The sequence below is a fragment of the Emys orbicularis genome, chromosome 1 (genome assembly GCF_028017835.1).
Source record: "Emys orbicularis isolate rEmyOrb1 chromosome 1, rEmyOrb1.hap1, whole genome shotgun sequence".
NCBI classification, from domain to species: Eukaryota; Metazoa; Chordata; order Testudines; family Emydidae; genus Emys; species Emys orbicularis.
In genome coordinates this window covers 32,198,021-32,225,655 of record NC_088683.1, presented here as the reverse complement: position 1 = coordinate 32,225,655, position 27,635 = coordinate 32,198,021, and the positions used below count along the sequence as shown (strand labels likewise).

Sequence of the window (27,635 nt, the reverse complement as noted above, 5' to 3'; positions counted from 1 at the left end):
CCTGTTTTGTCCATGATAAAGTGCTTTATCAATATAATTAATATGCCTGAGTGCTATGTTTGTAGTCACAATGGAGTATGGAGAGCAAGCCAAGAGGAAAAATACCTGAAGAGCCAAGAGTATAAATCTACTGCAAGTTGACTAGCTGCCTGGTCTGGAAATAGGAATAACTTTCAGTCTAGATTTGGTATATTACAGTATAACATAGGTCCTAATGTCACTCTGGCAATTTTTAAAAACGTACATCTAGTGAGCTAGCATTCAGAAATCTAATATATTTCTTTCCTATGGAGAGTATAAGACTGAATTTGAAGCCAAATGCCTAACAGAAGTGAAAAAAATCCAACATGAAATTTAATATATTTTCTGTAACATTCCTCCTCAGAGACATCACTATAATACTTTTGAGTTGCCATTGGGAGAGTATATAAACATGACAGGAGAATCGTGCTGAATTTTTTTGTTTTGTTTTGTTTATAATTTACTATCCAGTATTTGCAAGAACAAGTAGAGATTAGAGAAGGTGTTTACCATTTTCATTGGCATTAGCAGGTTAAAGAATATTTCGGTAAATTAGATGTATTCACGTCAAGAGGAAAATTCACCCTAGGATACTTGAACAAGATGAAGCAATCTTGGAACCATTAGCAATTATCGTTGAGAACTAGTGGAGGATGGGTGAGGTCCCACAGGACTGGAGAAGAGCACACATAGTACCTTATCTTTAAAATGGGGAGCAAAGAGGACTGGGGAATTCTAGACCAATCAGCCTAACTTCGAAACCTTGAAAGTTACTGGAACAAAATTACTGTAAGCATCTTGAAGATAATAGGGTTATAAGGAAACAAAATGACAGTGATAAGGTCTCTCCAAGAAAAATACCAACGGTCCTTAAGAGAACAATGGGGGACCTGTTCATTGGGAAATGCCTACCAGCCTGTCTAACAGTCCTATTTTTCCAAGCCCAGAGTCTAAAATCAAAGGACTGCTAAGGCCAGATCTGCATTACAAACTTCTACTGGCACAGCTACTTAGTCAGGGCTGTGATTTGTAACGGACATAGGTATGCTAACAAAAGGCCATATGGTAGATGCAGTTATACTGGCAGAACTTCTCCATTATAAATTGCATCCACACTAGAAGCACCTTGCCTGTACAGTATACCAGTGAGGATATACCAGCAAAATGCTCCTAGTGTAGATCCTCAGCCATTAAAAACCTCTGCCTTGAGACTAAGGCTTTGTCTATACACAATTTTGTTGACAAAAGGCAGTCTGTCTCTCCCAGCCCAGAAATGGAGGAAATTGGGCTAAGGGGAACTTACCAGAAGTGGCAATGAAAGATTAAGAATTAGGTAATATCAGAGGTGTGTAGACTTTTGGTTGTTTTAACCCTCTTCTCTGCTTGCTTCATACCTTTTGGTGTATAAACAAGAAGCTCATTTTGGCATTCTCCGCTCCTCTAAGACCTCATCCATCCTCCATGACTTTTCAAAGATAATCGTTAACGGGTCTGAGATTGCTTCAGCTAGTTCCTTAGGTACCCTACAGTGAATTTTATCGGGCCATGCCAACTTAAATACATCTAAATATTCTTTAACCTGTTCTTTACCTGATTTTGGCTTGCATTCCTTCCCCCTTGTTGTTAATATTAAGTGTTCAGAATAGGGTGACCAGATGAGGGGAAGAAAATATCGGGACACATGGGAGGGGGAGGGTGCCCGCCGGCAGAGCAAAAAAAAAGCTGAGTCCTGCCCCGTGCTGCCGGCGGATATCGGGACAAAATGCGTCCCAACCAAAGATCGGTCGGGACGCAGGACAGACACCGAAATATCGGGACGTCTGGTCACCCTAGTTCAGAATCTGGTCACAATTACCTTTTTAGTGAAGACTGAAGCAAAACAGGCATTAAACTCCTCATCCTTCTTGATGCCATCAGTTATTAGCTCTCTCTTCCTGCTAAGTAGAGGACCTACACTTTCCTTCATCTTTCTTTTACTCCTAATGTATTTATAGAACCTCTTCTTATTGCCTTTTACATCCCTTGGTAGATGTAACTCATTTGGTGACTTAACCTTTCTAGTACAAACAGTCCCTACCTGTTTGTACTATTCTTTTAGTTTCCATTTTTTGGAAAATAGACATATATATATATAAAATGTACAAGGTGCTCTCCATACGCATAGGAAGACAGTCCCTGCTCTGAAAACCACAGTATTAAAAAAAAAAAAAAAAAAAAACCACCACCACACACACACAGTTGAGGAGTTATCTGCTTCTCCCTACTAGTTCCTAACCAAACAGAGGGGAATGCATGTTGGAGATTGAGGACATTTCCTACCAGAAGGCTACAAAGGTGTAATGATATTCACTTCTGATGAAACCCCAGACTGCTTAACTCCTACCAGCCAGAAAACCCTTGTGATGCCTGGACTAGTGATCTCTGTCTGACCAAGCCAAGTCCATTTATGGGGACCCAATCCCAGGTGTTAGGTAAATAGCCATTTGGCTAATGATTAATATAGTTTTGGCACAAATACTAGTAAGGTAAATGTTTTTATAACAAGACAGGCATTTAGAATCTGCTCAAAAATTTAAAAGGGAACTACTGGCAGAACATGAAAAAAATCAAAGGTTATTTTATCTTTTACTTCAGTTTAATAAATTTACAGAAGAAAACTGAAAGCAGATAACTGACACTTGAAATAAATTGGAACGGTAATTTACACTTAAATAAGGTCACTGTTCTGAGTTACATGCAACTGTACTTCATTCTTCTGTCTGATTTAAAAATTAGACGCAAAATCTCCTGAAACTGTAAAAGCTAATTCTTTAGATACTGACAGAGGTTTTCCAAACATGCCTAGCAATTCATTTATTTGCTGTGAATTGTAAGCTATGCAAAAAGTTTAATTTAGTCGCATAATTATAGAAAAACACAGTCCAGCTAAGGCCTTTCATGCTTGTCAGACATACATCCTCAAAGCATAATAAAGCCCTTCACATTTGCTGTTCATTTGTAGCTTTTATTTTCTCCCCACAAATAAGCAGTTAACTCTTGATTCATAGAGCACAGGATCTGGTCCAAGAGGTGACTATAATTAAGGCTAAGATTATGTCACAAAGGTCACAATTTCCAGAGACCCCCTCCATGACATTTTCCGCTTCAGTCCCAGAGCAGCTGGAGCTGTCAGCTAATGGGGGGCCCCCTGCAGCTCCCAGCCACTGTGGGCAGCAGTTGCTGGACCTTCCCTCCCCTCCTGCAGCAGGGCTCAGGCTCTCCTTCCCCTGTCAGCCCCATTTTTCCAACAGTTATTTTTAGTAAAAGTCAGGGACAGGTCACAGGCATCCATGAATTTTTGTTTATTGCCTCTGACCAAAATCTTAGCTATAACTAAATCGCTCAGTAATAGAGACCAAAATGCAATTAAATTCAACATCCTTGCGGGGGGGGGGGGGGGGGAAAGAGAAGAGAAACCCACCACAGTAGCATTTAACTTCAGAAAGAGGAACTACACAAAAATGAGGAAGCTAGTAAAGTGGAAATTTCATAGAACAGTCACAAGACTGACATGCCTGCAAGCTGCATGGAAATGTTTTAAAAACTTCATAATAGAGGCTCAAACTATATGGAGAAAAGAGGGGGGGGGGGAAAAAAAAAAAAACACCACACCACCACCACACACAGCAAAGAGACCAAAAAATTGCCACTATGGCTAAACAGAGTAAAAAAAAAAGGCGGTTAGAGACAAAAAGACATCCTTTAAAAACTGGAAGTCAAATCCTACTGAGTAACATAGGAAGGAGCATAAACTCTAGCAAGTCAAATGTAAAAGTATAATTCAGCAGCCAAAAAAGAATCTGAAGAGCAACTAGCAAAAAAAAAAAAAAAAAGTTTTAAAATACATCAGAAGCAGGAACCCTGCCAAACAATCAGTGGGTCCACAGGATGATCAAGGTGCCAAAGAAGCACTTAAGGAAGAGATGGCTGTTGCGGAGAATTCTTTGCATCACTCTTCACTGAATAGGATATGAGGGAGATTCCCACACCCCTGAGCCATTGTTTTTAGGTGACAAATCTAAGGAAACAACCCAGACTGAGGTGTCAATAGTGGAGGTTTTGGAACAAATTGATAAATTAAACAGTAATAAGTCTCCAGAACTAGATAGTTTTATTCATCCAAGAAGTCAGATATGAAATTGCAGAGCTACTAACTGTGGTATGAGCCTATCACTTAAATCAGCCTCTGTACCAGATGACTGGAGGATAGGCTATGTAAATGCTCCAAATGTAATCCTGGCAATTACAGGCTGGTAAGCCTAACATCAGTCCCAGGCAAATTGGTTGAAACTAAAGTAAATAACAGAACGATCAGACACATAGATGAACACCATATATTGGGGAAGAGTCAACATGTTTTTTGTAAAGGGAAAACATGCCTCATCAATCTGTTACAATTCTTTGAGGCAGTCAACAAGCATGTGCACAAGGGTGATCCAGTGGATATAACGTACTAGAACTTTCAGAAAGCCTTGGCGAGGTCCCTCATCAAAGGGTCTTAGGCAAACTAAGCAGTCATGAGATAAGAGGGAAGATCCTCTCATGGATCAGTAACTGGTTAAAAGATAAGACACAAAGGGCAGAATAAATGGTCATTTTTCACAGTGGAGAGGGGTTAATAGTGGGGTTCCCTCAAGGAAATGTACTGGGACTATGCTGTTCAAAGTATTCATAAATGATCTGTAAAAGAGGGTGAACACTAAGGTGCCAAATTTGCAGAGGATACAGAATTACTCAAGATAGTTAAGTCCAAAGCAGACTGCAAAGGGTGACTGGACAGCAAAATGGAAGAAGAAATTCAAGTTGACAAGTGCAAAGTAATGCACATTGAAAAATATAATCCCAACTATACATACAAAAATAATGGGGTCTACATTAGCTGTTACCACACAAGAATGAGATCTTGGAGTCATCATGGATATTCTCTGAAAACATCTGTTCAATGTACTGCAGCAGTCAAAAAAAGCTAACAATGTTAGGAACCATTAGGAAAGGGATAGATAAGACAATATCATAATTCCACTATATTGTACACCCACACCTTGAACACTACATGCAGTTCTGGTCGCCCCATCTTAGAAAAGATATATTAGAACTGGAAAAGGTACAGAGAAGGGCAGTGTAGCAAAGTGAGACTCACCGGCGCAGCGCCTCCTGCTGGTCATCTTGGGAATTAGCTCTTTTCAGCCTTCGGAGCGCTCCCTGCCGGCAGGTGTCTCCCTTGCCTCAGGTCCAGTGTCCCACCCAGACCCCGGTGCCACTTTCCTCAGGGTTCTGCCCACCACAGTACTCCCACACACTGGGTCTCCCCTCCCAGGGGAACCCCCAACCCTCTACACCCACCTTGCTTCAGTGGCTACTGCCAGTCATCATTTAGCCCCTTTCTCAAGGGGCAGACTGCCGTAATGGCCACTCATGACTGGCAAGAGGGTTGGACCAGCTGCCTCTGTGTATTGCCAGGCTGCACCCCTGCAGCCCCAGTACCTTCTTAGGCCTTAACCAAGGCCTCAGCCTGGGGAGTTGCCAGGCTGGAGCTCCCCAGCTCCTTTGCCCTTCCTCAGCACTGCTCAGCCTCAGGTACCCTTGCTCCTTCAGGCAGCTAGGTCCTTCTCTCTCCACAGCTAGAGAGAGATTCCTTCAGCTTCTGGCCCACAGCCCTCTTATCAGGGCCAGCTGGGCCCTAATTGAGCTGGCCAGAGCTGTGGCTGCTTCCCCAATCAGCCTAGTTTGGCTGCTTTCAATCCCTGTTCTCCAGGAGGTGAAGGCCGCCTTGTCACCCGTTTCTCTTGTCTTCCTGCAGTGGGCCCTGCGAGAGGGCGCTCCCTGCCCACCCCTCACCCCGGGCCCTCCGGACATTTTTATTCGGCCCCTGTTCCGCGAGCCCCGCCGGCCTCCCCGTTCCCACACCCCCAAGCCGGCTGCACACCCTGCAGCCGGTCCGGTTCGAAACCGCTTCTAGAGGCCAACTGTACACGCTCGTGCTCCACACACTGCATTTCCTCACCCTCGCATCCCGCCCCGAAACCAAATGGCGGGACTATCTTCCACCTAAAGAGGGTGAGGAGCCCCGGTAGGCCAGCCTTTATTCCACCTTGATCCTACGGCCCGCTGGGGACATCGGTTGGCAGCTCCTTCACGGAGCCATGAGCACGGGGGTGTACCTGGCGCGGTTCACACCTGTACCCGAGGCCTGCCCCTTTTGCGGCGTGACGGAGAACCTGGCGCACACCTATCTTGAATGCGCCAGGTTGCAGCCCCTATTCCGGCTCCTCCAGAACCTCTTGTTGAGATTCTGGCTGCACTTTTCCCCGCACCTGTTCCTTTTTGCACACCCCATCCATGGCCCCACGAAGTCGTGAGACCTCCTCCTCAATCTCCTCCTGGTCCTGGCCAAACTCTCCATCTACACTACCAGGAGGAGGATGCTGGATGAGGGGGTGCTCTGCGACTGTGGGGCCTATTTCCGTTCCTCCCTAGTTTCACGCATCTGGGCAGAGTTCCACTGGGCAGCGTCCGCTGGCTCCCTCGACACCTTTGAGGAGCAGTGGGCGCTGTCTGGGGTTCTCTGCTCGGTGTCCCCATCCGGTACCCTCGTTTTGAACCTATGACCTTCACCTCAGCCCCTGGTTTTCTCATTAGTTGTCCCCCATATTCATTTGGTCTCTGGGTCCAGTGGTCCCTCCCGCTAGGCTGGGGGAGGGGCCTTTAGAAGTGGGCAGGTTCCAATAAGACTACAGGCAGCAAAAGTGATTAGGGATATGGTGCAGATTCCATGTGAGGAGAGATTAAAAGACTAGGACTGTTCAGCTGGTAAAGGGGACAACTAAGGGGGGGGGGGGGGAGATATGATAGAGATCTTTAAAATTATGAATGGTGTGAAGAAAGTAAGTGTTATTTACCCCTCCAAAGAACATAAGAACCAAGGGTCCTCCAATGAAATTAACAGGCAACAAGTTTAAAAAAAAAAAAACATACGGAAGAACTTCACACAATGCACAGCCAACCTGTGGAATTCATTGCCAGGGGATGTTGTTAAGGACAAAAGTATAACTGGGTTAGAAAAAAGAGAATTCGATACGTTCATGGAGGATAGGTTCATCAATGGCTATTTATTCCTGGGAGAATTCTGTGTTACTGCACGTGCACAGAATTCATGGCCCCCGCAGCTTTATTTGCTTACCCGCAGAAAAATGACTTCTGACGGGGAAGCAAAGGGAAGCCACAAGAGCGGTCATGCGCCCACTCCCTGGCAGTGCAGACAGGTCAGTTTGGGCATCTAGAGCAGCCAGTAGAGACATAAATCACCGCCGGCGGTGGGGGGCTGGGTAGTCATGTGTGAGAGAGAGAGAGAGACTCTGTCCCTCTCACTCACTATTGCAGCACACTCAGCATGGAGGGACAGGGCGGGCTTTGGGGTAATTCTGAAGACGTAGGTGTGAGGCAGGCTCTATTGCCTCAGGCAGAGTAGAATGTAGCAGCCTGCCTGATTAGTGAATTGTTCCCATTTTTCTTAGTGAATTCCCCCAGGAATATAAAACAGCTGTACAAATTTTAAGGCTCCTTTATATGGCCAGAGCCATATAGAGAAAGAAGCCTTACTGTTAAAGAAGCCTTACTGTTAACACAGTATGGCCTTATAAATGCTTATGGTGCTTCAGTGATTAGAACTGGTCTAAATTTTTGGACTGAAAAAATTTCTTATCAAAATGTGCTCCATGAACTGTTTGCTACTGACCTTTTTGGAGATGGTCAGTAGCCAATGTAAATTGTGAGTATGAGTCCCCAGCCCTCACTTGCTCAGTGTTATATCATAGGCAACTGAAGAACATATGGCTGCATATATTTGTTGACTAATAACTATAAGTAAAGGGTCAATACTAGCGACATTACTATTAGACAGAGGGGGTTTGGTGATTTCCTCCAATGCTCCCCACTCCCACTCTCCATCCATTGTATTGTAGTTTAAATACCGTACCAAAATAATTGAAACTAGCTGGATTATATTGCATTACTTTAACAAAAAAAAATAGGCAGAATTTTGCAGAATTTTAAAATATTGTGTGCAGAATTTTTAATTTTTTGGTGCAGAATTTAAAAAAAAAATTGGTGTAGAATTCCCCCAGGAGTAGCTGTTAACCAAGATGGTCAAGGATGCAACCCAATGGTTTGGGTCTCCCCAGCCTCTGACTACCAGAAGCTGGGATTGGATGACTGGGGATGGATCACTTGATAATTGCCCTGTTCTGTTAATTCCCTATGAAGCATCTGGAACTGGCCGCTGTTGGAAGACAGGATACAGGACTGGATTGACCATTGGTCTGATGCAGTACAGCCATTCTTATGGTCTTAATTATTAAAATGCATTTTAGTAAAGGACATTGTGTATTTACATAACAAATGTGCCCAATTCTGCAGTCACTTGTCAGATTCTGTTTACACCATTGAGATTAATCAGTGCATATGTCCTTCTATTGGTGAGAAATACATTTGTATCCACAAAGTTTGCTCTACTTGATGTTTTTCTGGCCATTAATTGAAGCAAACTAGCTAAATTTCTACTGAAATCAAAGGGAATCTGACCTAAATAGCAACTGCAGGAGAGGGCCCCAATACTGTATCAAATATTGCATCAGAGTTTCATTGTCAAATGACTTTTCTATCATAAGATTATTATTTTTTTTACCAATATTATGTCAATGAGGCATAGTATTAGTGTATCTTGATTTAAAGCCCAATTTAAATAAGATACCCAGCCACATGGCCTAGACACCTAATAGGATGATTTGCTGTGGGGACTGGTTGCACTTGGTTTTCTGGCATTTTGGCCTCAAGTTTATTACTACATGTTTCTACCTTTTCAGCCTTAAAACTGAGCACATTGGTTTTACATGTAAGCAAGATAAACAATTCTAAAAATCTTTGTTTTTCTTAAATGAAAAGTATTTTCCCACCAGCGATTCGAACAGGAGTCTGTAGTAGATTGCAACTGCATTACAATTAAAAAGTTATCAAAACACATTCCTCTCTCCGACATGGGCGATACTCTGTTTTCATTTGAACTAAAATAACCAATATATTATAAGTACTAAGTAGAATTACAAATGACCATTTGTAAGGTCTGTGCAAACTGACTTGACAATACTGTTCTTAGTGAAAATTGCTTATGGTTCACTTGTGACCTTAAGTTCCAAGAGAAAGATTATATGATGTTAAAGAACATGTTAAAACTTTTTTTTTAAATAGTGTGTTTGACTGTAGATAGATAGATAGATAGATAGATAGATAGATAGATAGATAGATAGATAGATAGATAGATAGATAAAAAGTAAGAAAAATTTAATTGAGCAAATGGCTTCCTAACCCATCTTTCTTCGGGTTAATAATAAAGCCAAACATCCACGAATATGTATGTACCACTTCTAGATTAATTTTTCCATGGTTCAAACTGCCCAAAGTTTGGTAAACTATTTGTCCAGTAAATAAGCAGCAATTTCTCTTCATGTCTGTGGCAACAGCAATTAACAGCAAAATATGCATTTTGTAAAAAATCCCTGTCATAACTATAAAGGGAAGGGTAACAGCTCTCCTGTGTACAGTACTATAAAATCCCTCCTGGCCAGAGACTCCAAAATCCTTTTACCTGTAAAGGGTTAAGAAGCTCGGGTAACCTGGCTGACACCTGACCCAAAGGACCAATAAGGGGACAAGATACTTTCAAATCTTGGGGGGGGAAAGGGTTTTGTTTGTGCTCTTTGTTTAAGGGGTCGTTCGCTCTTGGGACTGAGAGGGACCAGACATCAATCCAGGTTCTCCCCATCTTTCTAAACAAGTCTCTCATATTTCAAACTTGTAAGTAAAAAGCCAGGCAAGGCGTCTTAGTATTACTTTGTTTTCTCAACTTGTAAATGTACCTTTTACTAGAGTGTTTATCTTTGTTTGCTGTACTTTGAACCTTAGACTAGAGAGGGGTCCTCTGAGCTCTTTAAGTTTGATTACCCTGTAAAGTTATTTTCCATACTGATTTTAACCTTTTTCTTTAATTAAAAGCCTTCTTTTTAAGAACCTGATTGATTTTTCCTTGTTTTTAGATCCAAGGGAGTTGGATCTGTATTCACCAGGAGTTGGTGAAAGGAAGGAGGGGGAAGGGTCAATTTCTCCTTGTTTTAAGATCCAAGGGGTTTGGATCTGTATTCACCAGGGAATTGGTGACAGGTTTCTCAAAGCTTCCCAGGGAAGGGAATTAGCTTGTGGGAATGGTGGCAGCGGACCAGATCTAAGCTGGTAGTTAAGCTTAGAAGTCCTCATGCAGGCCCCCACACTTGTACCCTAAAGTTCAAAGTGGGGATACAGCCTTGACATGGTGGCATAGCGGTGGAGATCATTTTAAACCCAAAAGCCAGTAAGATTTTTTTTTTCCCTTCTAGCTGCTTGGGAAGCAGAGCTGAAGGTAGATGCATATCTTATCTCTCCTTGCCTGAAGGCAGAGGTGTTAAGTTTTTTTAACAAGAACCTTTGTTAAGAGAAGGGTTCAATTAATGAGCAAACAACTGGTAAAAGGAATTTACAAGCTGAATTGTTTTTTTTTCTTTTTACATCCTCAGGAGTAGCTAGTTAGAAAGTCTCTGTTAACTCAGCAGCACTCAGCAGCAGCCTGAGCTAAGTGCATCCCAGTTTCAGTCAACTGCAGAGGGGTGTGACCCAGCACAAGAAAACAGGAAAATGACTACCAAAGAAGTAGCTAACAAAATAGAACTGGCCAAACTAGAAGCAGAAGAAAATGAAAGAAAACATCAGAGACTGCTTCAAATTAAAAAACTTGAGACAGAGCAGAAAGAAAGAGAAGAGAAAGCCAAAGAGGAGGCCCATGAAAGAGAAGAGAAAGCCAAAGAGGAGGCCCACAAGAGAGAGATGGAGCTGGAAAAAGCCAAAGAGAAGGCGAGAGAAAAAGAGATGGAGGAGAGAGAAAAAGAAAGGAAGCATAAACTGGAAGTAGCAAGGGCTAGGCAGGATGCACCAGCCCATCCTAGCAACTCCTCTCCAGGTACCACTTCCCATCCCAGAAAATTCCCCACCTACAAGGCAGGCGATGATACTGAGGCCTTCTTAGAAAATTTTGAAAGGGCCTGCCTTGGATACAGCATCACTCCAGACCAGTACATGGTAGAGCTGAGGCCGCAGCTCAGTGGACCGTAAAAAATCCCTCAGGCTACTTCAAACTGACCTTTCAGATATCAAAATAATGCTGGGTTTTAATTCTAGGAATAGAATGTTTATGGAAGAAAAAGCAACATGCCATAGTACAAAGCATATCTTCCATCTCCTCCTGCTGAAGTTAAGAAGTCTGGCCTGTAAAGCATTAGGACAGTAATACTTTTTTTAATAAAGCTGGTCCCCCCAAAAAAACCAAAAAAACCCATTTTCAATTAAACTTCTTTTCCATTGAAAAATGCCATTTCATCAAAACCAAAATGTTTTGTGGAAACACATCAGTTTTGGCTAAAATGTCATCGAGGAGATTTCTCAGTACGAGAATGGGATTTCTTATCAACATAAGACACACACACATGCACACACTCCCTAAGTTCAGAACAACCAACAGACCGGTGGTCAGGTGACTCACTGAGAATATGGGAGAGCCAGGTTCAGTCCCTGCTTCAAATTAGACGGAGAGGTACTTAAATCTTAATTTGTGATGTGGAATGAAAAACAAAACCTTTCAGAAATTGTCCATGAAAAAACATGAGAAAGATCCACCCACAGCCCAGAATAGCTAATAGTACAGTGGTTAGGTCACTCAGCTGGTATATGGGAGATACAGGTTTAATTCCTCTCTGCCTAATTTGGAGCAGGGACTTGAATCTGAGTCTTCCACATACCAGGCAAGTGATCTAACCACAAGACTACAGTACAGGCAATTCTGGTGTGGGTGGTGTTCTCTCTTGTTTTTCCCACTAACGTTTTTTAAAAGGTCTCACTTTCATTCCACATAACACAACAGAAGTGTTCTGAAGCCAGCCCTACTTTTAAAGTATTTTTTACAAACATTGTTCATTATGCACCAATATTATTTCTATTTCATAAATGGAGAAATTGAAGCACAGAGGTTGAGGCTGGGATTTTCAAAGGTGCCTCAGGGAGTTTGGATTTCTAGTTCCTTTAAAATCTTCTGAAAATCCCAGCCTAAATAACTTCCAAGATCACATAACAGCTCAGCAGCAGAACCACAAATAGCATCCAGCTCTAAAACAGCTAACTGTTTGATTAATCAAGTTTAGAAGATAATTAGGACTATTTAACGTGTCCATTCAAATAGTTAATGTTATTTTAATGTGGCTGTTTTTATATTAGAGTTGGTGTTACTGAACTCTCTCAACTGCCAAAATATTTGAAATGTAATGGACAGGATTAGCAGTTCACATAACTGTGGTACATGCATCACTGGGGATACGCGAATTTGATGTTCCATCCATTCACTTCACCAACTTTTTAAGAAGGTGATAAGTGAACCAATAAAATCTGGGAGCCCCTGGACAACATAAAATATTGCTTATGTTTTAGGAAAAGGGATAATAATGTACCTACAATTACTTTGATGTGAGAATCAGAAATTTTAAGGAAACTTAGTCCAAATTCTATGAAAGTTCACTATCTTTTAAAAGGAGGAGACAGACACTATCTATTTTTGTTACAACTATTAGAATACGAAGACAATATATTGGCTACAGGAGGGTTCCCTGCTTCCTGAATACAACAGACACAAAGCTCTTGGTATGAACTGGTGAAAGCACTTAACTTTGTAGTTCTTATGCTATGTTTTTTCCTTACAATGCATTATGTATATATATGCAAAATTATATCAAAAGAAGCTAAATTTACTTTGTTTTGCTTCAGTAACTGAATTTAGAAAATGCATGATAAAAAAATGTTCCTAAATTGTAGCTATACATTTCTCAATAAATAAGGCACTAATTAAAGCAGGATTTGACTGAAGAGTGATTTGGCCTGAGTCAAGATACAGAAAAAGCTTTTTTTAAAGGGCCTCTTCTGGTCTTGAGGATCTACCAGATGGAGCTCTAAGTAAATTAGATCAAGATTTAGATCAGTAAGATTGTATCACTAATTCTCTGCATAATGACAGCAGAATCTTCACCAAATGCACTGCCACTAATAGCTTTAGAACCTTAACACCCCCTATGTAGGGGATTAGACAGCAAACTCTTCTGTCTCTTTCCATCTCCCGCAGCCTTTTTCTCCATGGCAACAGTGATATGTTGATTCTAAAGTCACTGGACTCAGATAGGGAATCATGTACTCTATGACTTCTGTGAGCATCATTTCAAAATTACGTGCTTCCTTTCACAAAAGCATAGGGTGCTTTGTAATTTACAATGTGATACTGTGTGTACAAATGGAGAATTAGAAGGCTGCAACCACCAGCAGAAATACTACCCACCACAGGAAGCTGGACATGACCCTCCCTCCCCCACACCCCAATAATGACTAGTTTATGATGGGAGTTATCAAAAATTAGCATGTGAAGAAATGTAAAAAGTAACACTTTAACTTTATAAAATAATTTCCAAGCAATCCAAAGTATGAAACACACAGTTAAGGGACCCAAAGAACCTCAACTCTGTCCTCCCGCTATGCTGTTAAGAGCTTGTGGAGGGTGGGGAGGGATCAAGTGATGAGAATATTGTATCTATCCAAAGTGTAATTTATGTTGTGACTATAAAAATGAAATGCCTCGCTCCTAGTCATGCAGCTCTTATACTGACTTTGGCCTTATTTACAGTCACGCTCTGTCCTCAGAACGACGCCTTACAAATTCCTGATTAGACAAATAGCATACTGATGGCAGTCATTTCATTCCCCATTCTTCATTAAAATTCCTGTGTCACCAATTATGCAACGTGTTCAGAGGGCTCAAGCATAGCCACATATGCATACCTCCTAGCCCAGTCCATGCAACTTATAATATTGATATGAAAACAGTAATGGTTACTGATAAATGACTAATAAAACATCACATGAAAAACATGAACATATAGTATAACGCTAAACTATAAAACCAATTCTCTCCGGTGCCCGTATTTTTATACTCCACCCACAAAATATCAAATAAAGTGGCTTTTCTACATGTATTATGTTCTCATCTATGGCTACAGAATTAAATGCCTTAGAAAGTCATTTCAGGAGATTATCTAATTTGATCCAAAACTAAAGTAACAAAGAAGGGAAAATAGGAGGCCAGCATCACTACAGGGCCAGAAATAAGGTTGCTCGAGTACCTTAAATGTGCGTGTTTATACATTCAAATCTTTGGGTTTCTTTTAAGTTCAGCCTTACCTATTAATTTCCTTGCTTTGCAAGAGTGCTTTCTTGATAGCTGCAATGTTTTTGTAAGGGTTTTCACCCTGACATTACTGATTTTACTTGTTACCAAAACTGCAGGTTAAAGTGTTTTGTCTGGGATTCCATGGTTATGCTATTTTAACTTATTCTACTCTCTGTACATGCATCTGCTACCCTCACCCCCACCCAGGCCCTGTGATGATTTCCTTCAAACCCTACCCAAAACTGTGCCCAGATACTTTGATGATGGACACCACAGAAGAACCTTGACAGTCGGTTCCCGGCTCCCACATTCTTTTCACACAGACACCAAATGCAGTCTTTTCCACTACTCAGCTGCTCTTCTGACACTGCTAGATGACGTGTCCTCTCCATTCTCCCTTAGAGTGAATTTCCAGATCTGGCAGGCCCAATGACTCAGTACTGTCGTTCTCAAGTGAAACACAACACCCATCGATTAGGATAGTTTTTGGTTTTTGTTGTTTTTTTACTATGGATTACAGTGTGCTGTCCAAGAGTTATAGTACTTCAATGATCAAAAAAGAGGAGAGGGGATATATTTTGTACATATGAATATATTTTTACACACAAAAATTAAAAACACCATTAAGATTGCAAAGTTAAGCATTTAAATTTAGGAAATGCCAGAATTAAGGTTGCCTTTGAAACCTTAATTCCGACCCCTGGGCATACGCATTGTGATAAAGATCACATACTATATTTTCCAGAGGACCCCTGCCTAATTCCGTGCACAGGATAGACCATGCTGAGGGGATCGATCATAGTTGTGTATTGAAGGAGGCTGTTGTCAGTAGGATCCCTACCTAATTTTCTGCAGAAATATTCATGTGTATTGAATAAGGCAGGGACTGCAGAGAAAAAAAGGAGGGTCTCATGATTAAAGCAGTTGAATTCTGCCCTTAAAAGCTGGATTCTCTGCTCCTGCCACAGAGTTTCTACATGATGCTAGGCAAGTCACCTAAACCAACTTTTCACAGGTGGTCACTAACTGTATGTTCCTCATTTTTTGGGTGCCCAACTTGAGCTGTTGGGGTGTAATTTGCATTAACTGAAGTCAATAAGAGCTGTGCTTTGAATATATAAAGTACTATGTAATTCTATTTACTCTGAAAAATAAGGCCTGGAGAGCTCAAAATTGGGCACCCAAAATAAGTGGATACTTTTTACCTTAACCCTTCTGTGCCTCGGTTCTCCATCTGTAAAATGGAGTTAATAAAAACCCTGCTCATTTCACAAGAGTATTGTGAAGATAAATGTATTAATATTTGTGAAGCACTATAACAGGGGTCGGCAATGTTCGGCACGCGGCTCGCCAGGGTAAGCACCCTGGCGGGCCGGGCCAGTTTTATTTACCTGCTGACGCGGCAGGTTCGGCCGATCGTGGCCCCCACTGGCCGCGGTTCGCCGTCCCGGGCCAATGGGGGTGGCGAGAAGCGGCGCGGGCGAGCAATGTGCTGGCCGCGGCTTCTCGCCGCCCCCATTGGCCCGGGATGGCGAACCACAGCCAGTGGGGGCCGTGATCGGCCGAACCTGCCGCGTCAGCAGGTAAATAAAACTGGCCCGGCCCGCCAGGGTGCTTACCCTGGCGAGCCGCGTGCCGAACGTTGCCGACCCCTGCACTATAACAATGAGCACCATAGAAGAGACCATGAGGAAATTAACATTTCTGTCTGCAGGGCTGAGTTTGACTGGTGTACAGTAATTAAGGCATGGTGTTACACACTGATCAGTGAGGAGATAACAAAACGCTGTGAATAGCGGCTACTAAATGAGCACTGTCGACCCTGTGAACTGAATAAAGCAGGGGTCCTGTGGATTACATCATTAAAGATTATTCATAAGGCACACAAGGAGGCCGAATTAAGGTTGGACAATGTATTTTTTCCCTAGCTTCATTTTGAGAAATGGTTGAATCGTTTTGGCTGAAATGGAAAAAAAAAAAAAAAAAAAAAAAAATCTGCCTGAGGCAGACACTTTGCATGGAAATTTCAGTCCAAACAGTTAATTTTGGAAAAGTTATAAGAAGCTGAAAACAGGATCTTATAATGAGACGTGTTGGGCAACCTTAATAATAGGTAATGTTTCGCCTGCCTATAAATTGATTGCTCTATATGTATATCCTATCCATCCTCCATACCTAGGTATATTTGCAATATTGTACTCTTAAAACGTAATCCAATATTGTGGCAATGATCACTGTTTAATACTCAGATGTAACTGTGATCAGTCAAGAGACTTGGGCCTGGACTACACTATGCAGTTAGGTCGAATTTAGCTGCGTTAGGTCGATTTAAAAATGAATGCGTCCACACAACCAACCCCGTTCCGTCGACCTAAAGGGCTCTTAAAATTGACTTCTGTACTCCTCCCTGGTGAGGGGAATAGCGCTAAAATCGACTTTGCTGGGTTGAAATTGGGGTAGTGCGGACGCAAATGCATGGTATTGGCCTCCAGGAGCTATCCCAGAGTGCTCCGTTGTGACCGCTCTGGACAGCACTTTGAACTCCGAAGCACTAGCCAGGTACACAGGAACAGCCCCAGGATCTTTTGAATTTCATTTCCTGTTTGGTCAGCGTGGCGAACTCAGCAGCACAGGTGACCATGCAGTCCCCCCAGAATCGTAGAGCATAGAATGTTTCTACGCTCCCCCTATCATCTCCGTCCCTGAGGTTATCGCAGATTAGAAGGCGAAAAACAATGCACTCGCGATGACATGTTTTCCGAGCTCATGAAGTCCTCCCACACTGATAGGGCACAGCTTAATGCATGGAGGCATTCAGTGGCAGAGGCCAGGAAAGAATTAAGTGAGCGCGAAGAGCAGAGGCAGGACGCGATGCTGAGGCTAATGGGGGAGCAAACGGACATGATGAAGCGTCTGTTGGAGCTGCAGGAAAGCCAACAAGAGCACAGACCCCCACTGCATCCACTGTATAACCGCCTATCCTCCTGCCCATGTTCCATAGCCTCCTCACCCAGACGCCCAAGAATGCAGGGGGAGAGGCTCCAGGTACCCAGCCACTCCACTCCAGAGGATGGCCCAAGCAACAGAAGGCTGTCATTCAAACAGTTTGATTTTTAATGTGGCTACAATAAGCAATGTGGCCTTGTCCTTCTCTCTTCCCCCACCCTACCCGGGCTACCTTGTCCGTTATCTCATTCTTTTTTTTAATTAATAAAGAAAGAATGCATGGTTTCAAAACAATAGTTACTTTATTTCTAAGGGGGGAGGGTGGTTGGCTTACAGGGAATTAAAATCAACAAAGGGGGTGGGTTTGCATCAAGGAGAAACACACACAACTGTCACACCGAAACCTGGCCAGTCATGAAACTGGTTTTCAAAGTCTCTGATGCGTAGCGCACCTTGCTGTGCTCTTCTAATCGCCTTGGTGTCTGACACAAAACGATTGTCTGCCATTGCTTTCACGGAGGGAGGGGCGACTGATGACATGTACCCAAAACCACCGCGACAATGTATTTGCCCCATCAGGCATTGGGAGCTTAACCCAGAATTCCAATGGGCGGCGGAGAGTGTGGGAACTGTGGGATAGCTACCCATAGTGCACCGCTCCATAAGTCGATGCTAGCCAAGGTAGTAAGAACGCACTCCGCCGACTTAATGCTCTTAGTGTGGACATACGCAATCGACTGTATAAAATAGATTTCTAAAAATCGACTTCTATAAAATCGACTTAATTTCGTAGTGTAGACATACCCTTAGAAATAAATGCTTTTCTGTTCCCTTATATACTAGTATTTAGGTAAAGGGAAAGGATTCCTTTGCTGACTTTTTAAATCTGTATTTAAATGACAATTAATGAAGCTCCACAGTGATATGATTGAAAAGCTATGAAATACAGACACAAACATTCTAGGTGTCAGTTCTTTTGAAGTCTCTGCAACCAACACAAGTTTCTAAGGAACCTCGCACTTGCTTAAATAAAAATAAGTTCCTAAAGATTAGAATGATCTTTTAATGGGAAGTCAATTTTAATTATCCTGCGTGAACACATAAGTCATCTTTTAAAAAGAAAGCCAGAGTTATAATGCATTACGCCAAAAATTTAGTGCATTCTGTTCGCATCATCATTTCTATTTTACTCTTTTGAAATATACAGCCCCGTAGGAAGGACACTCAATCAAAGCTCAACAGACTAAAACTAATAAAGAAAAACTCAGAATCCAGAAAGTGGAACAAAAGATATTAGCTAACATATTCTCAACCCACAGTTTAAACAGAATGCTGCCCTCGAGTACAAATGACATCCAATTTTCAATAAATAACTATTGCTCAAACAAGACTATTAAGCATACATTCAAATGTAATCTTTAAAATGCAACATTTATTTGGAGACTGCCTTTTTAAGAAGTCAATATTTACTTTAATATATTTTAAATGCAAGAAACAAGCTGGCTTTATTATAGTAGAGCAGCAGCGCCACTATAGTTAAGGTTGTGCCATGACCTCTGTTTAAAGATGTTCTAAGTCCTCTAAAATCAACAAGCTTAGTCAGAATTCTCTCTTAGAATGCTTTCACTTCTCTATCTAGTTCAGTGGTACCTATACTTTTCAGTCATTGTCCCCCGCCTTCCCCTTACTCCTGTCCACAACCCCAGGAGCCACGGTCAGGAGACCGGGCCAGGAATGGGGCCACAGCTCCTGCCGTTGCCCCGGAATTTGACATTCTTGCGTATACCCCAGAACTTGACAGTACTGCAGTCAGCCATTTTGTATGTTTGTTCAGCCACTGCCGGCTAAAAACCAAACATCACATAACTAGGAATAATCTTAGGCCTTTGTGAGACAAGGTCAGATAGCTGCATATTTGCAGTTTGTTAATCAGAATGGGAGGATGGGATAGAAAGTTATGGAAAATGAGTGAATAGCGACCTTGGTTTTAGGTGCCCCTGACATATTGTTGTTATGGCTAGAAATACTAGACATTTTTGAGATAATGATAAATGTGTTGAAATTAGACGAATAGATGACCCAATAGAGGTTATTGTGCTGACTCACTAGGAGTCACTATAAGGTTATGTGTTTTGTTAAAATTAGCTATAAAAGATTAAAGTAAATACCTCGGAGTAGTCCAAGGAAGCTTTTCTCAGGGCAAGGAACTGACATCTAAACTCCCCATCAGTTGGACAGAAAGAGGGCTCCTGGAAGTCCGGCTGGTGATTACTCAAAACCATCTCAGACTGTAGGTAACTATAGCTGGGATGTCCCGAACTATTGTTTATGTCTGTGTGCGCTTAATATCTAATAAATTGTAGTTTTAGATAAGAGCACACTTTCTTGTATTAATCATTTATCAGACACAATAGCTGTGTTCCCACTGATTTATTCCTGACACCGCCTGGAGCGAAACAGTTAAGCTACCACTGTTTTGGGTTCTGAAAACCCAGGGTAACATCAGAAAGGGGAGAGGGTGGTGTGGACTGGAGTAAGGGGGCAAAGGCTAGGGCTGGAGCTGTGGCCAGGCCATAAACCAGGGGCTGAGGCCCGGGCCACAGCTGGGGGCAGGAGCAAGGCCGGCAGGTGGGGGAGGGGCTGGGGCCGAAGCAGAGTTGGGGGTAGAATGGGGCTGGGTGGCACTCCCTCCCTGCCCCCCCGTGGGGGCTGACCCAGACCTCATCGCGTCCCCCTCCCCTCCAATGTTCCTCCATGCCCCAATAGGGAGGCGCACGCCACAGTTTGGGGACCACTGATCTAGTTCCTTCCCAAGTCACAACAACTCTATTTTCACTTTTAAATGTAAGAATTTACAAACCTCCATCCATCCTTTGCGAGGTAGCTAAAGGCTCCATCAACAACACTTGCAAAGAACTGCCCTCCTGTGATGAAGAGAGTATTAATGGTAACTAATCTGCCTCTTAAGTGGGGTGGAGCGACCTCTGCGATGTATACTGGTACTGTCATGGAAGCCACACCTACAAGAAAAAAGTGATTAATTAAACTTACAAAACTGTATACAACATTCTCTGTAGTCATGAAGCATTAAAGTACAGTATATAATAAATGTGACACAAATTGTACACACTTGATTTCTGAGTTCCAACTGAGAAAACTAACAGCAGCATTTTGTTGCACTGCTAATAAGCGCTAGAGAATGGTTATCTGAAGCAGATGGGCATAGGCATTGGGAAGTAATAATAATTACCATGTTTGTGAATATTCCGATTCGCAATACATAAAGGAATTTAAAAATAGAGTTTGGCATCATGAAACAAATCACAGATTTTTAAGCAAAAACCATCTAAGATGAACTAAAGATAACCCTAAAATATGAGCAAATATATTTATAGTTTCAGTTTAAGGGAAAACAAGCAGGTACAGTACCACATGAAACTGAGTTGGAGTGAAACAGTCAGACATTTATAATCTAAATACAGTAACTCCTCACTTAAAGTCATCCCGGTTAACTTTTCATTGTTGATCAATTAGGGAACATGCTCATTTAAAGTTGCGCAATGCTCCCTTATAACATTGTTTGGTAGCCACCTGCTTTGTCCACTGCTTGCAGGAAGAGCAGCCTGTTGCAGCTAGCGGGGGGGGGGGAGGCGGAGGGGCTTGGAACCAGGGTGGACTAGCAGCCCCCCTATCAGCTCCTCGCTCCCCTAAGTTCCCTGTGCGCAGGGCCGGCTCCAGGCACCAGCTTACCAAACAGGTGCTTGGGGCGGCCACTTCGGAGAGGGGCGGCACATCCAGCTGTTCGGCGGCAATTCGGCGGACGGTCCCTCACTTCTGCTCGGAGTGAAGGACCTCCCGCTGAATTGCCGCCGCAGATCGCGATCGCGGCTTTTGTTTTTTTGTTTTGTTTGGCTGCTTGGGGCGGCCAAAACCCTGGAGCCGGCCCTGCCTGTGCGACAGCCACCCAGCAAGCTATCAATTGCCGGCAGTTCAGCTGTCCCTCCCCGCACTGCCATGTGCTGCTCCTACCCTCTGCCTTGGAGCTGCTCCTGGGAGCCTCCTGCTTGCTGAGCGGGGCGGGAAGAGGGGGCTAATGTCAGGGTGTCCCCCTCCCCCCCCTGCTCCTGCCCCCCGCTCACCCCATCCATAGAGCAGGGGGGAGACACGACATGGCTCAGGACGGAGGGAGCTTGCTGGCCGCAGCTGCTCTCTCAACTTGCTGATCTATTTAAAAAGGCAATGTACTTAGAGTGCGGTCAGCGTACTTAAAGGGGCAATGCGCATCTCTCTCACACACACAGGGTGTGTGTCTCTGTCTGCCATGCTGTCTCCCCTCCCTCCATTCGTGCTGCCTTGTAGAGTGTGAGGCTACATTAATAACGTGTTAACCCTTGAGGGCTCAGCTGAATGCTAGTTCATCATTTAGCAGCAAGGCATTCCCTGGGAAATATCCCACCCTCTGACTTCACCACCTCAACCAAGCTTCACAATCATCATTACGGTGTACAGTATTAAATTATTTGTTTAAACTTATACTCTGTGTGTGTGTATAGTTTTTTGTCTGGCGAAAAAAATTTCCCTGGAACCTAACCCCCCCCATTTACATTAATTCTTATGGGGAAATTGGATTTGCTTAACATCATTTTGCTTAAAGTCACATTTTTCAGGAACATAACTACAATGTTAAGCAAGGAGTGACTGTAGACACATGACAACCATTAGCAAAGTATTGAAAGCTTTGATTAACACATAGGACCTGATGCTGTGCAGCCACAGCTCTCCCTGGCTTCAAATGAAACTCTGGATGCTCTCCACCTCTGGAACAAACCAGCGCCATTCCCCTTACGGGTGGGGAATTTCATTTACGTTTAACAGAATTTAAGATTCATTGTATGACTGCTCTCTGAGCTGTAACTATCTCATATGGAATAAAGAGAAAGTTCTGTCTGGATTTAAATTATTTATAAGGAGCAATTCTAATACATGGTTGTCTCTTGCCTTATCAGAATATAGCTAATGAGTCCCATGAATTAGGGAACACTTCCAAACAAATAATTTGGAGTAAGAGATCTAAAACTTGTTGTTGTTTTTTTAAAAAGTGGAAAAATATGTACCAAGCATATCAACAGCAGATCTATGTATTGTACCTAATCAGAAAATCTGAATATGCCACGCAAATTTATGGTGTAGTTTCCAAGGAACATAAAAGTATTTTCTGGCAGAAAGAAACAATCAGTGACAGCTAGTGGTTCTGGATTATATATGGTTAATTAAAATTAAAGATACTTTTGGGACAGAGGAGAGAAGGGGAATATTTCTATTGAAGCTTGTTTAAATGAAGCACAGTGAAATACACTATGCGGGTACAGAATAAACTGTGTCCACAGGCAAAGCCCCACGCTGAATGGGTGGCTGAGCCTTTAGATGAGGTCACAGCCATGCACTACCTCTCATTAGCACACAGATGGCATCTCATCACCAAAATTTAACATAAAATTCCTACAGCCATTGCAATTACTTTGTCTCTTTTTCCTCTTCCCTCCTTTTGGCAGTGCTAAAGGAGCAGTCAGGTTGCTTTTATAGATTAGCTATTATTTAAAACTGAATTAGAAGACGTATCAGAGCTCCCAGCTGAGCTAAACAAAGAGTCTATGTCATCACATACACCATGTTCAAGGTAGATTGCAGAGCTGCTACTAGCAGGTTAGGTTGTACCAGATATGGACTGGCCATAGAGCTTCCTTCTCAGAGCGACACACACCAACTGTGTTCATTATTAGATCCTTTATTAAACTGCCAGGGATACCTGTTGTATGCTCAGATAAGGTATGTTATACATGGCGCCATCTAGTGACTGAACAGTATAATACAAATTAATATTCCATTACACCTCCCCCCTAAAGTTTTACATTCTTACTATTTACAACATTTTACAAAATGTACACTATCATACTATCTTTAAAGTTCAGAACATATCAATCTGTTAAGTATCTCTGAATCATACTGGTTATCTAATTACATGACCTGAATGTGTAAAATCTTGGTCATCTGACTCTCCATTAGTTGGTTTGGAATCTTTGAGTCATTTTCTTGTTCTGCATCTGCCATCTTTACAGTTTGTTCTGTTGACTGTTCTTTGTAAGGAACAAACTATAGATACCAGTTTCTGTTGAACTTGCCACTCTCAATCACATATGATCTGGGCAATGAATTCTTTTTACGGTAGATGGAGTTCATCCTTTTTCGCCATACAGTTTGACACAAAACACAGTCAACAGGGTCTAGAATCAGCAGTTCTTTAGCTGAGTGATATCTGTCATAAAAGCATTCATAAGTTCTTTTTGCCTTTTTATCTGATTTGGCTACTCTTTTCATATGTGGTCACTTCAGAGATTAGAAAAGAATTTAGTTGGAACAGTTGTCATCCCATCTGGATTTGTGCTGGGCTATGTCCACTAGCTGCTACGGTGTTATCTGTAGCTCAGAAGAACAAGGAATGGCTCTTCCTAATCTAGGATTTTGTTGGCTGTCTGTAGAGCTCTCTCAAGCTCTCCATTTGCTTGCGGGCAATGTGGGCTGCTAGCAATATGATCAAAATCATATTTAGTTTGGACTGAAACTCCGCTGCAGTAAATTGTGAATCGTAGTCCATCACTAGTTGTGCATTTTAATTTCTCGATAACACTAAGACATGTTATGTCTTTCAAGTATGTTATTCCTATATACCTGGAAAAATAGTCCACTATGATCTAGTAACAATGTCCTCTCTAATCTGCATAAATCTGCAGCTAGTCTCTTCCAAGGTCTGTCTGGTATAGATGTTATTAAATGTTTCTTGCGTTGTGTTGGTCTGTTAGTTCTGCAATGTTCAAATGCAGACACTTCATTTTTTGTGTCCTTGCTGATACCTGGCCACTACACTGACTGGTTGGCCTGTTCAGGGCATTTAATTAGTCCTTGATATCCTTCATTTCATTTGGCATTACGATGCAATCGCCTTTAAACATTAATTCATTTGACTCGCTTAATTGTCCACATGCCGCAAAGTAGTCTCTTATCACTTCTTGGGCACTCCTAAAGTGTCCTTTAGATACTTGAGCCAACTGATCCTAATGTAACTTAGAAATATCTTGAAGCTGTATGGTAATGGGTGTAGTTTCTTTTCTGACACTGATCTGTATGCATTCACAGAATCCACATACACCTTTACATCAACGTTGTGCTCCCAGTTAGTTGAGTGTGATGCTCAGCTCTGCGACAGGAGTGTCTGCTACCACCAGACTTTTTTCAGGACATATTTAGCAATTGGGTTAAAACACATTAATCTGATCAAAACACATTAGCATCTCAACGGTGCTTGATCCTATTCTTTTCTGTTGATTAGGGTTACAAGCGACTTATGGTCTGTTATCAGTGCAAAAGAATCCAATCCACACAGATATGTGTAAAAGTTCTCACATGCCTATACACTTGCCAGGCACTCCTTTTCAATCTGTGCATATAGTTTTTCTGCTTCTGAGTGTGCACGAGAACAAAATACAACTGGCTTCCACTCAAATCCATGTTATTGCAACTATACACCAGCTAGGCCATGGCTGCTTGTATCCACGCTGACCATTGTGGGTTTCTTAACACCATAATACTTGAGAACTGGAGCTGTTGAGATCATTTGTTTTACCATTTTTGAAGGCAATTTTTATTTAACCCCCATAGCTACAATGTGTTGGACTTTAAACAGTTCTTTCAGTGGTTTTATCACTATAGAAAGGTCTTATAGGTATCGATCAAGGTAATTTGCCATCCCCAGTACACAGCTCAGTTCTGGTACATTCAATTCTTGAATTGCTTTTACTTTCTCAGGGCTAGGCCTGATTTCATTGTTGCTTATCCCAAAAACTCAATTTGGAATAGGTGGAAAATGCACTTTTCCTTGTTTATCTTCAGTCCGGACTGACAGATAACACTTAGAATTTCTTTGATGATTTTGTTGTATTCTTCCATCAAATATCGTATATCAAAATATTGTCTGTGAAAATTACAATTCCATTTGCGTTCATCAACAGTTTTGCCATCTTTCTTTGGAAAGTTTCATGTGCACTGTAATCCCAAAAGGTAATCTTCAAAAGCAAAATCTCCCAAACAGTGTGACAAATGTAGTCAGTGTAGAACTCATTGGCTAAAGGAATTTGCCAGAATCTGCTCAAGGCATCCAGCTTATAGAATATTATAGCTCTTTTCACTTTAGGGAGGAAGTTATCAACTGTGAGGAGGATATCTTTTTCTCACAACTACTTCATTAAGTCTTTTAATAGCCACACATTAATATTTTTCTTTTTAAAATAATCAGTACCATTGGGGGCACCCCATGCTGTTGACTCAGATTTTCTCAATAATGCCAATCTGATTCTCTTTAATTCATCTTCCACTTTATGAATAATAGGAATATGTAGTATGGTGTATGTATGGTTCAGCATTGTCTCTTAAGGTTATTTGTACTGGATCTCCTTTCATAAGTCCAATATCCCCAAATACAATGGGAAGATTGTTGGTCTTTCATCGCATACATTCTTAATGCATAACTTTTCTTTGTAAATTGTTTCTGCAGTGAACTGGCTCATGCAGTTCAGAATACCTCCAGAGAGTTATCAAGTCTGTGTCAGGGAATTTCAGCTTTAGGTGGAGTTGAATGTGATTGTAAGTCCCTACCGAGATAATAGTCATATCTGCTCCTGAGTCAATTTTAAACTCAATAGTCTTTCTATGAATATTCAGTTTAATTCTCCAGGCAGGCTCTGTCATGTGATAGATACCATCATGTGATAGATATCTTGATTATCTGTAATCGTAGTTAGTTGTCTCATTGTTTTAATACAGCAAGCAGCTGTAAAATGTCCATATTTTGCACATTTATTACATATTTCACCTTTGGTTGGACACAAGTCTTGAGCTATGAAATTTTCTACACTTTGTACATTTATTGTGAAAGGCTTTGTAGTTTGCCTGGGATTTGCCCCTCTTAGCCAAACAGGTCGTGTGAATAATTACTTTTATAACTCATGCTGCATCTGTTTACAGCTTCTAAATGAGTTTCTTGCTTTTCAGGTTTGTCCTGCTGTTTCACAAGTTCAGTCTTTGCTATTTGGACAGCCGTGTTTAGGGTTAAGTCTGTCTTAAATTTTAGTTGCTGTTAAAGGTTCCTGTCTGCAAAACCTATATTTAGCCTCTCTCTGATGTTTGTCCATTCCCCAAAAAACACGGTTTTCAGCCAACGCATACGAAACTCTTTTACAAGATTAACATTTTCTCTTGGTTCCTGAATTCTCTGGCAAAAACATGCTCTTTCATAAACCACATTTCTCTGAGGTATAAAGTATGAATCAAAAAGAGCCAGAATCCTTTCATAGTCATCTTTCTGACTGTGGTTAAGTAAAGGCAAAAGATTTAAAGATATGCTCTGCATTCTTACCCATAGCATAAATTACAGAGAATACCTGAATATTTCCAGTTTCCTTAAGGAGTTCTGTAGCAATTCAAAAACTTGCAAAATACTGCTTCCAGTCAGTCTATTGTGAAGGTTTGTCACAACTGAAGTTCTCTGGGGAACTAAGTGGCATATTGATACGATCCTACAATGTTTGTTGCTTTCTTGTCCTTCTGTTTGTAACCTTTATTGCTGCTTTCCTTCTATTTCTGTTGTCCTCTGGCATTAGTTTACTTTGACACCATTTCATGGAAACCGTGTAAATGGTAGTTTGCAGCGCTGCTATTACTAGCATGCTAGGCTTCTGTACCAGATATGGACTGGTCAGTACTTCCTTCTCAGAGAGATACATAACAGATGTGTTCACTATAAGATCCTTTAATGTACTGTCAGGTATATCTGTTGTATGCTCAGATAAGGTATGGTGCAGAATGCCACCTAGTGACTGAACAGTATAATACAGTTAATATTTCATTACTTCTGTGGAGAGGGAAAAACCAAGGGGACTGGGTATAAGGAAAGAAATGGCAAGTTTTAAAAACCAGCATTTCAGCCTCTTGGCTTTTCTTTAGCATTTTGTAGTCTAACAGCCACCTTCTACTATAAAAACAAGTGCTTAGACCTGCAATGGAATCCAAGTGGAAAGACTCTTGGAGAGTCCCACTGAAGTCATGGAATCCCTTGCAGGACTGAGGCCTAGAACAGGGGTATTGAAAAGCTCCCATTTCAGTTTTATTACAGAAATAGGGTCAGAAAGGACATCTGGACTGAAGAAGGACCAATGTGTCCAGGACATTAGAATTAGTAATA

At 41.8% G+C, this 27,635-nt stretch overlaps 1 protein-coding gene across 1 annotated transcript in view; it reads right to left on the bottom strand.

Moving 5' to 3' along the window:
- Nucleotides 1-27,635, bottom strand: part of SLC2A13 (solute carrier family 2 member 13) — a 358,865-nt gene that overhangs the window by 255,286 nt on the left and 75,944 nt on the right. Inside the window, exon 2 of the mRNA XM_065421661.1 lies at nucleotides 20,205-20,364. Within this exon, the coding sequence (XP_065277733.1) occupies nucleotides 20,205-20,364 (160 nt within the window). The remainder of the gene's footprint in view (nucleotides 1-20,204; nucleotides 20,365-27,635) is intronic.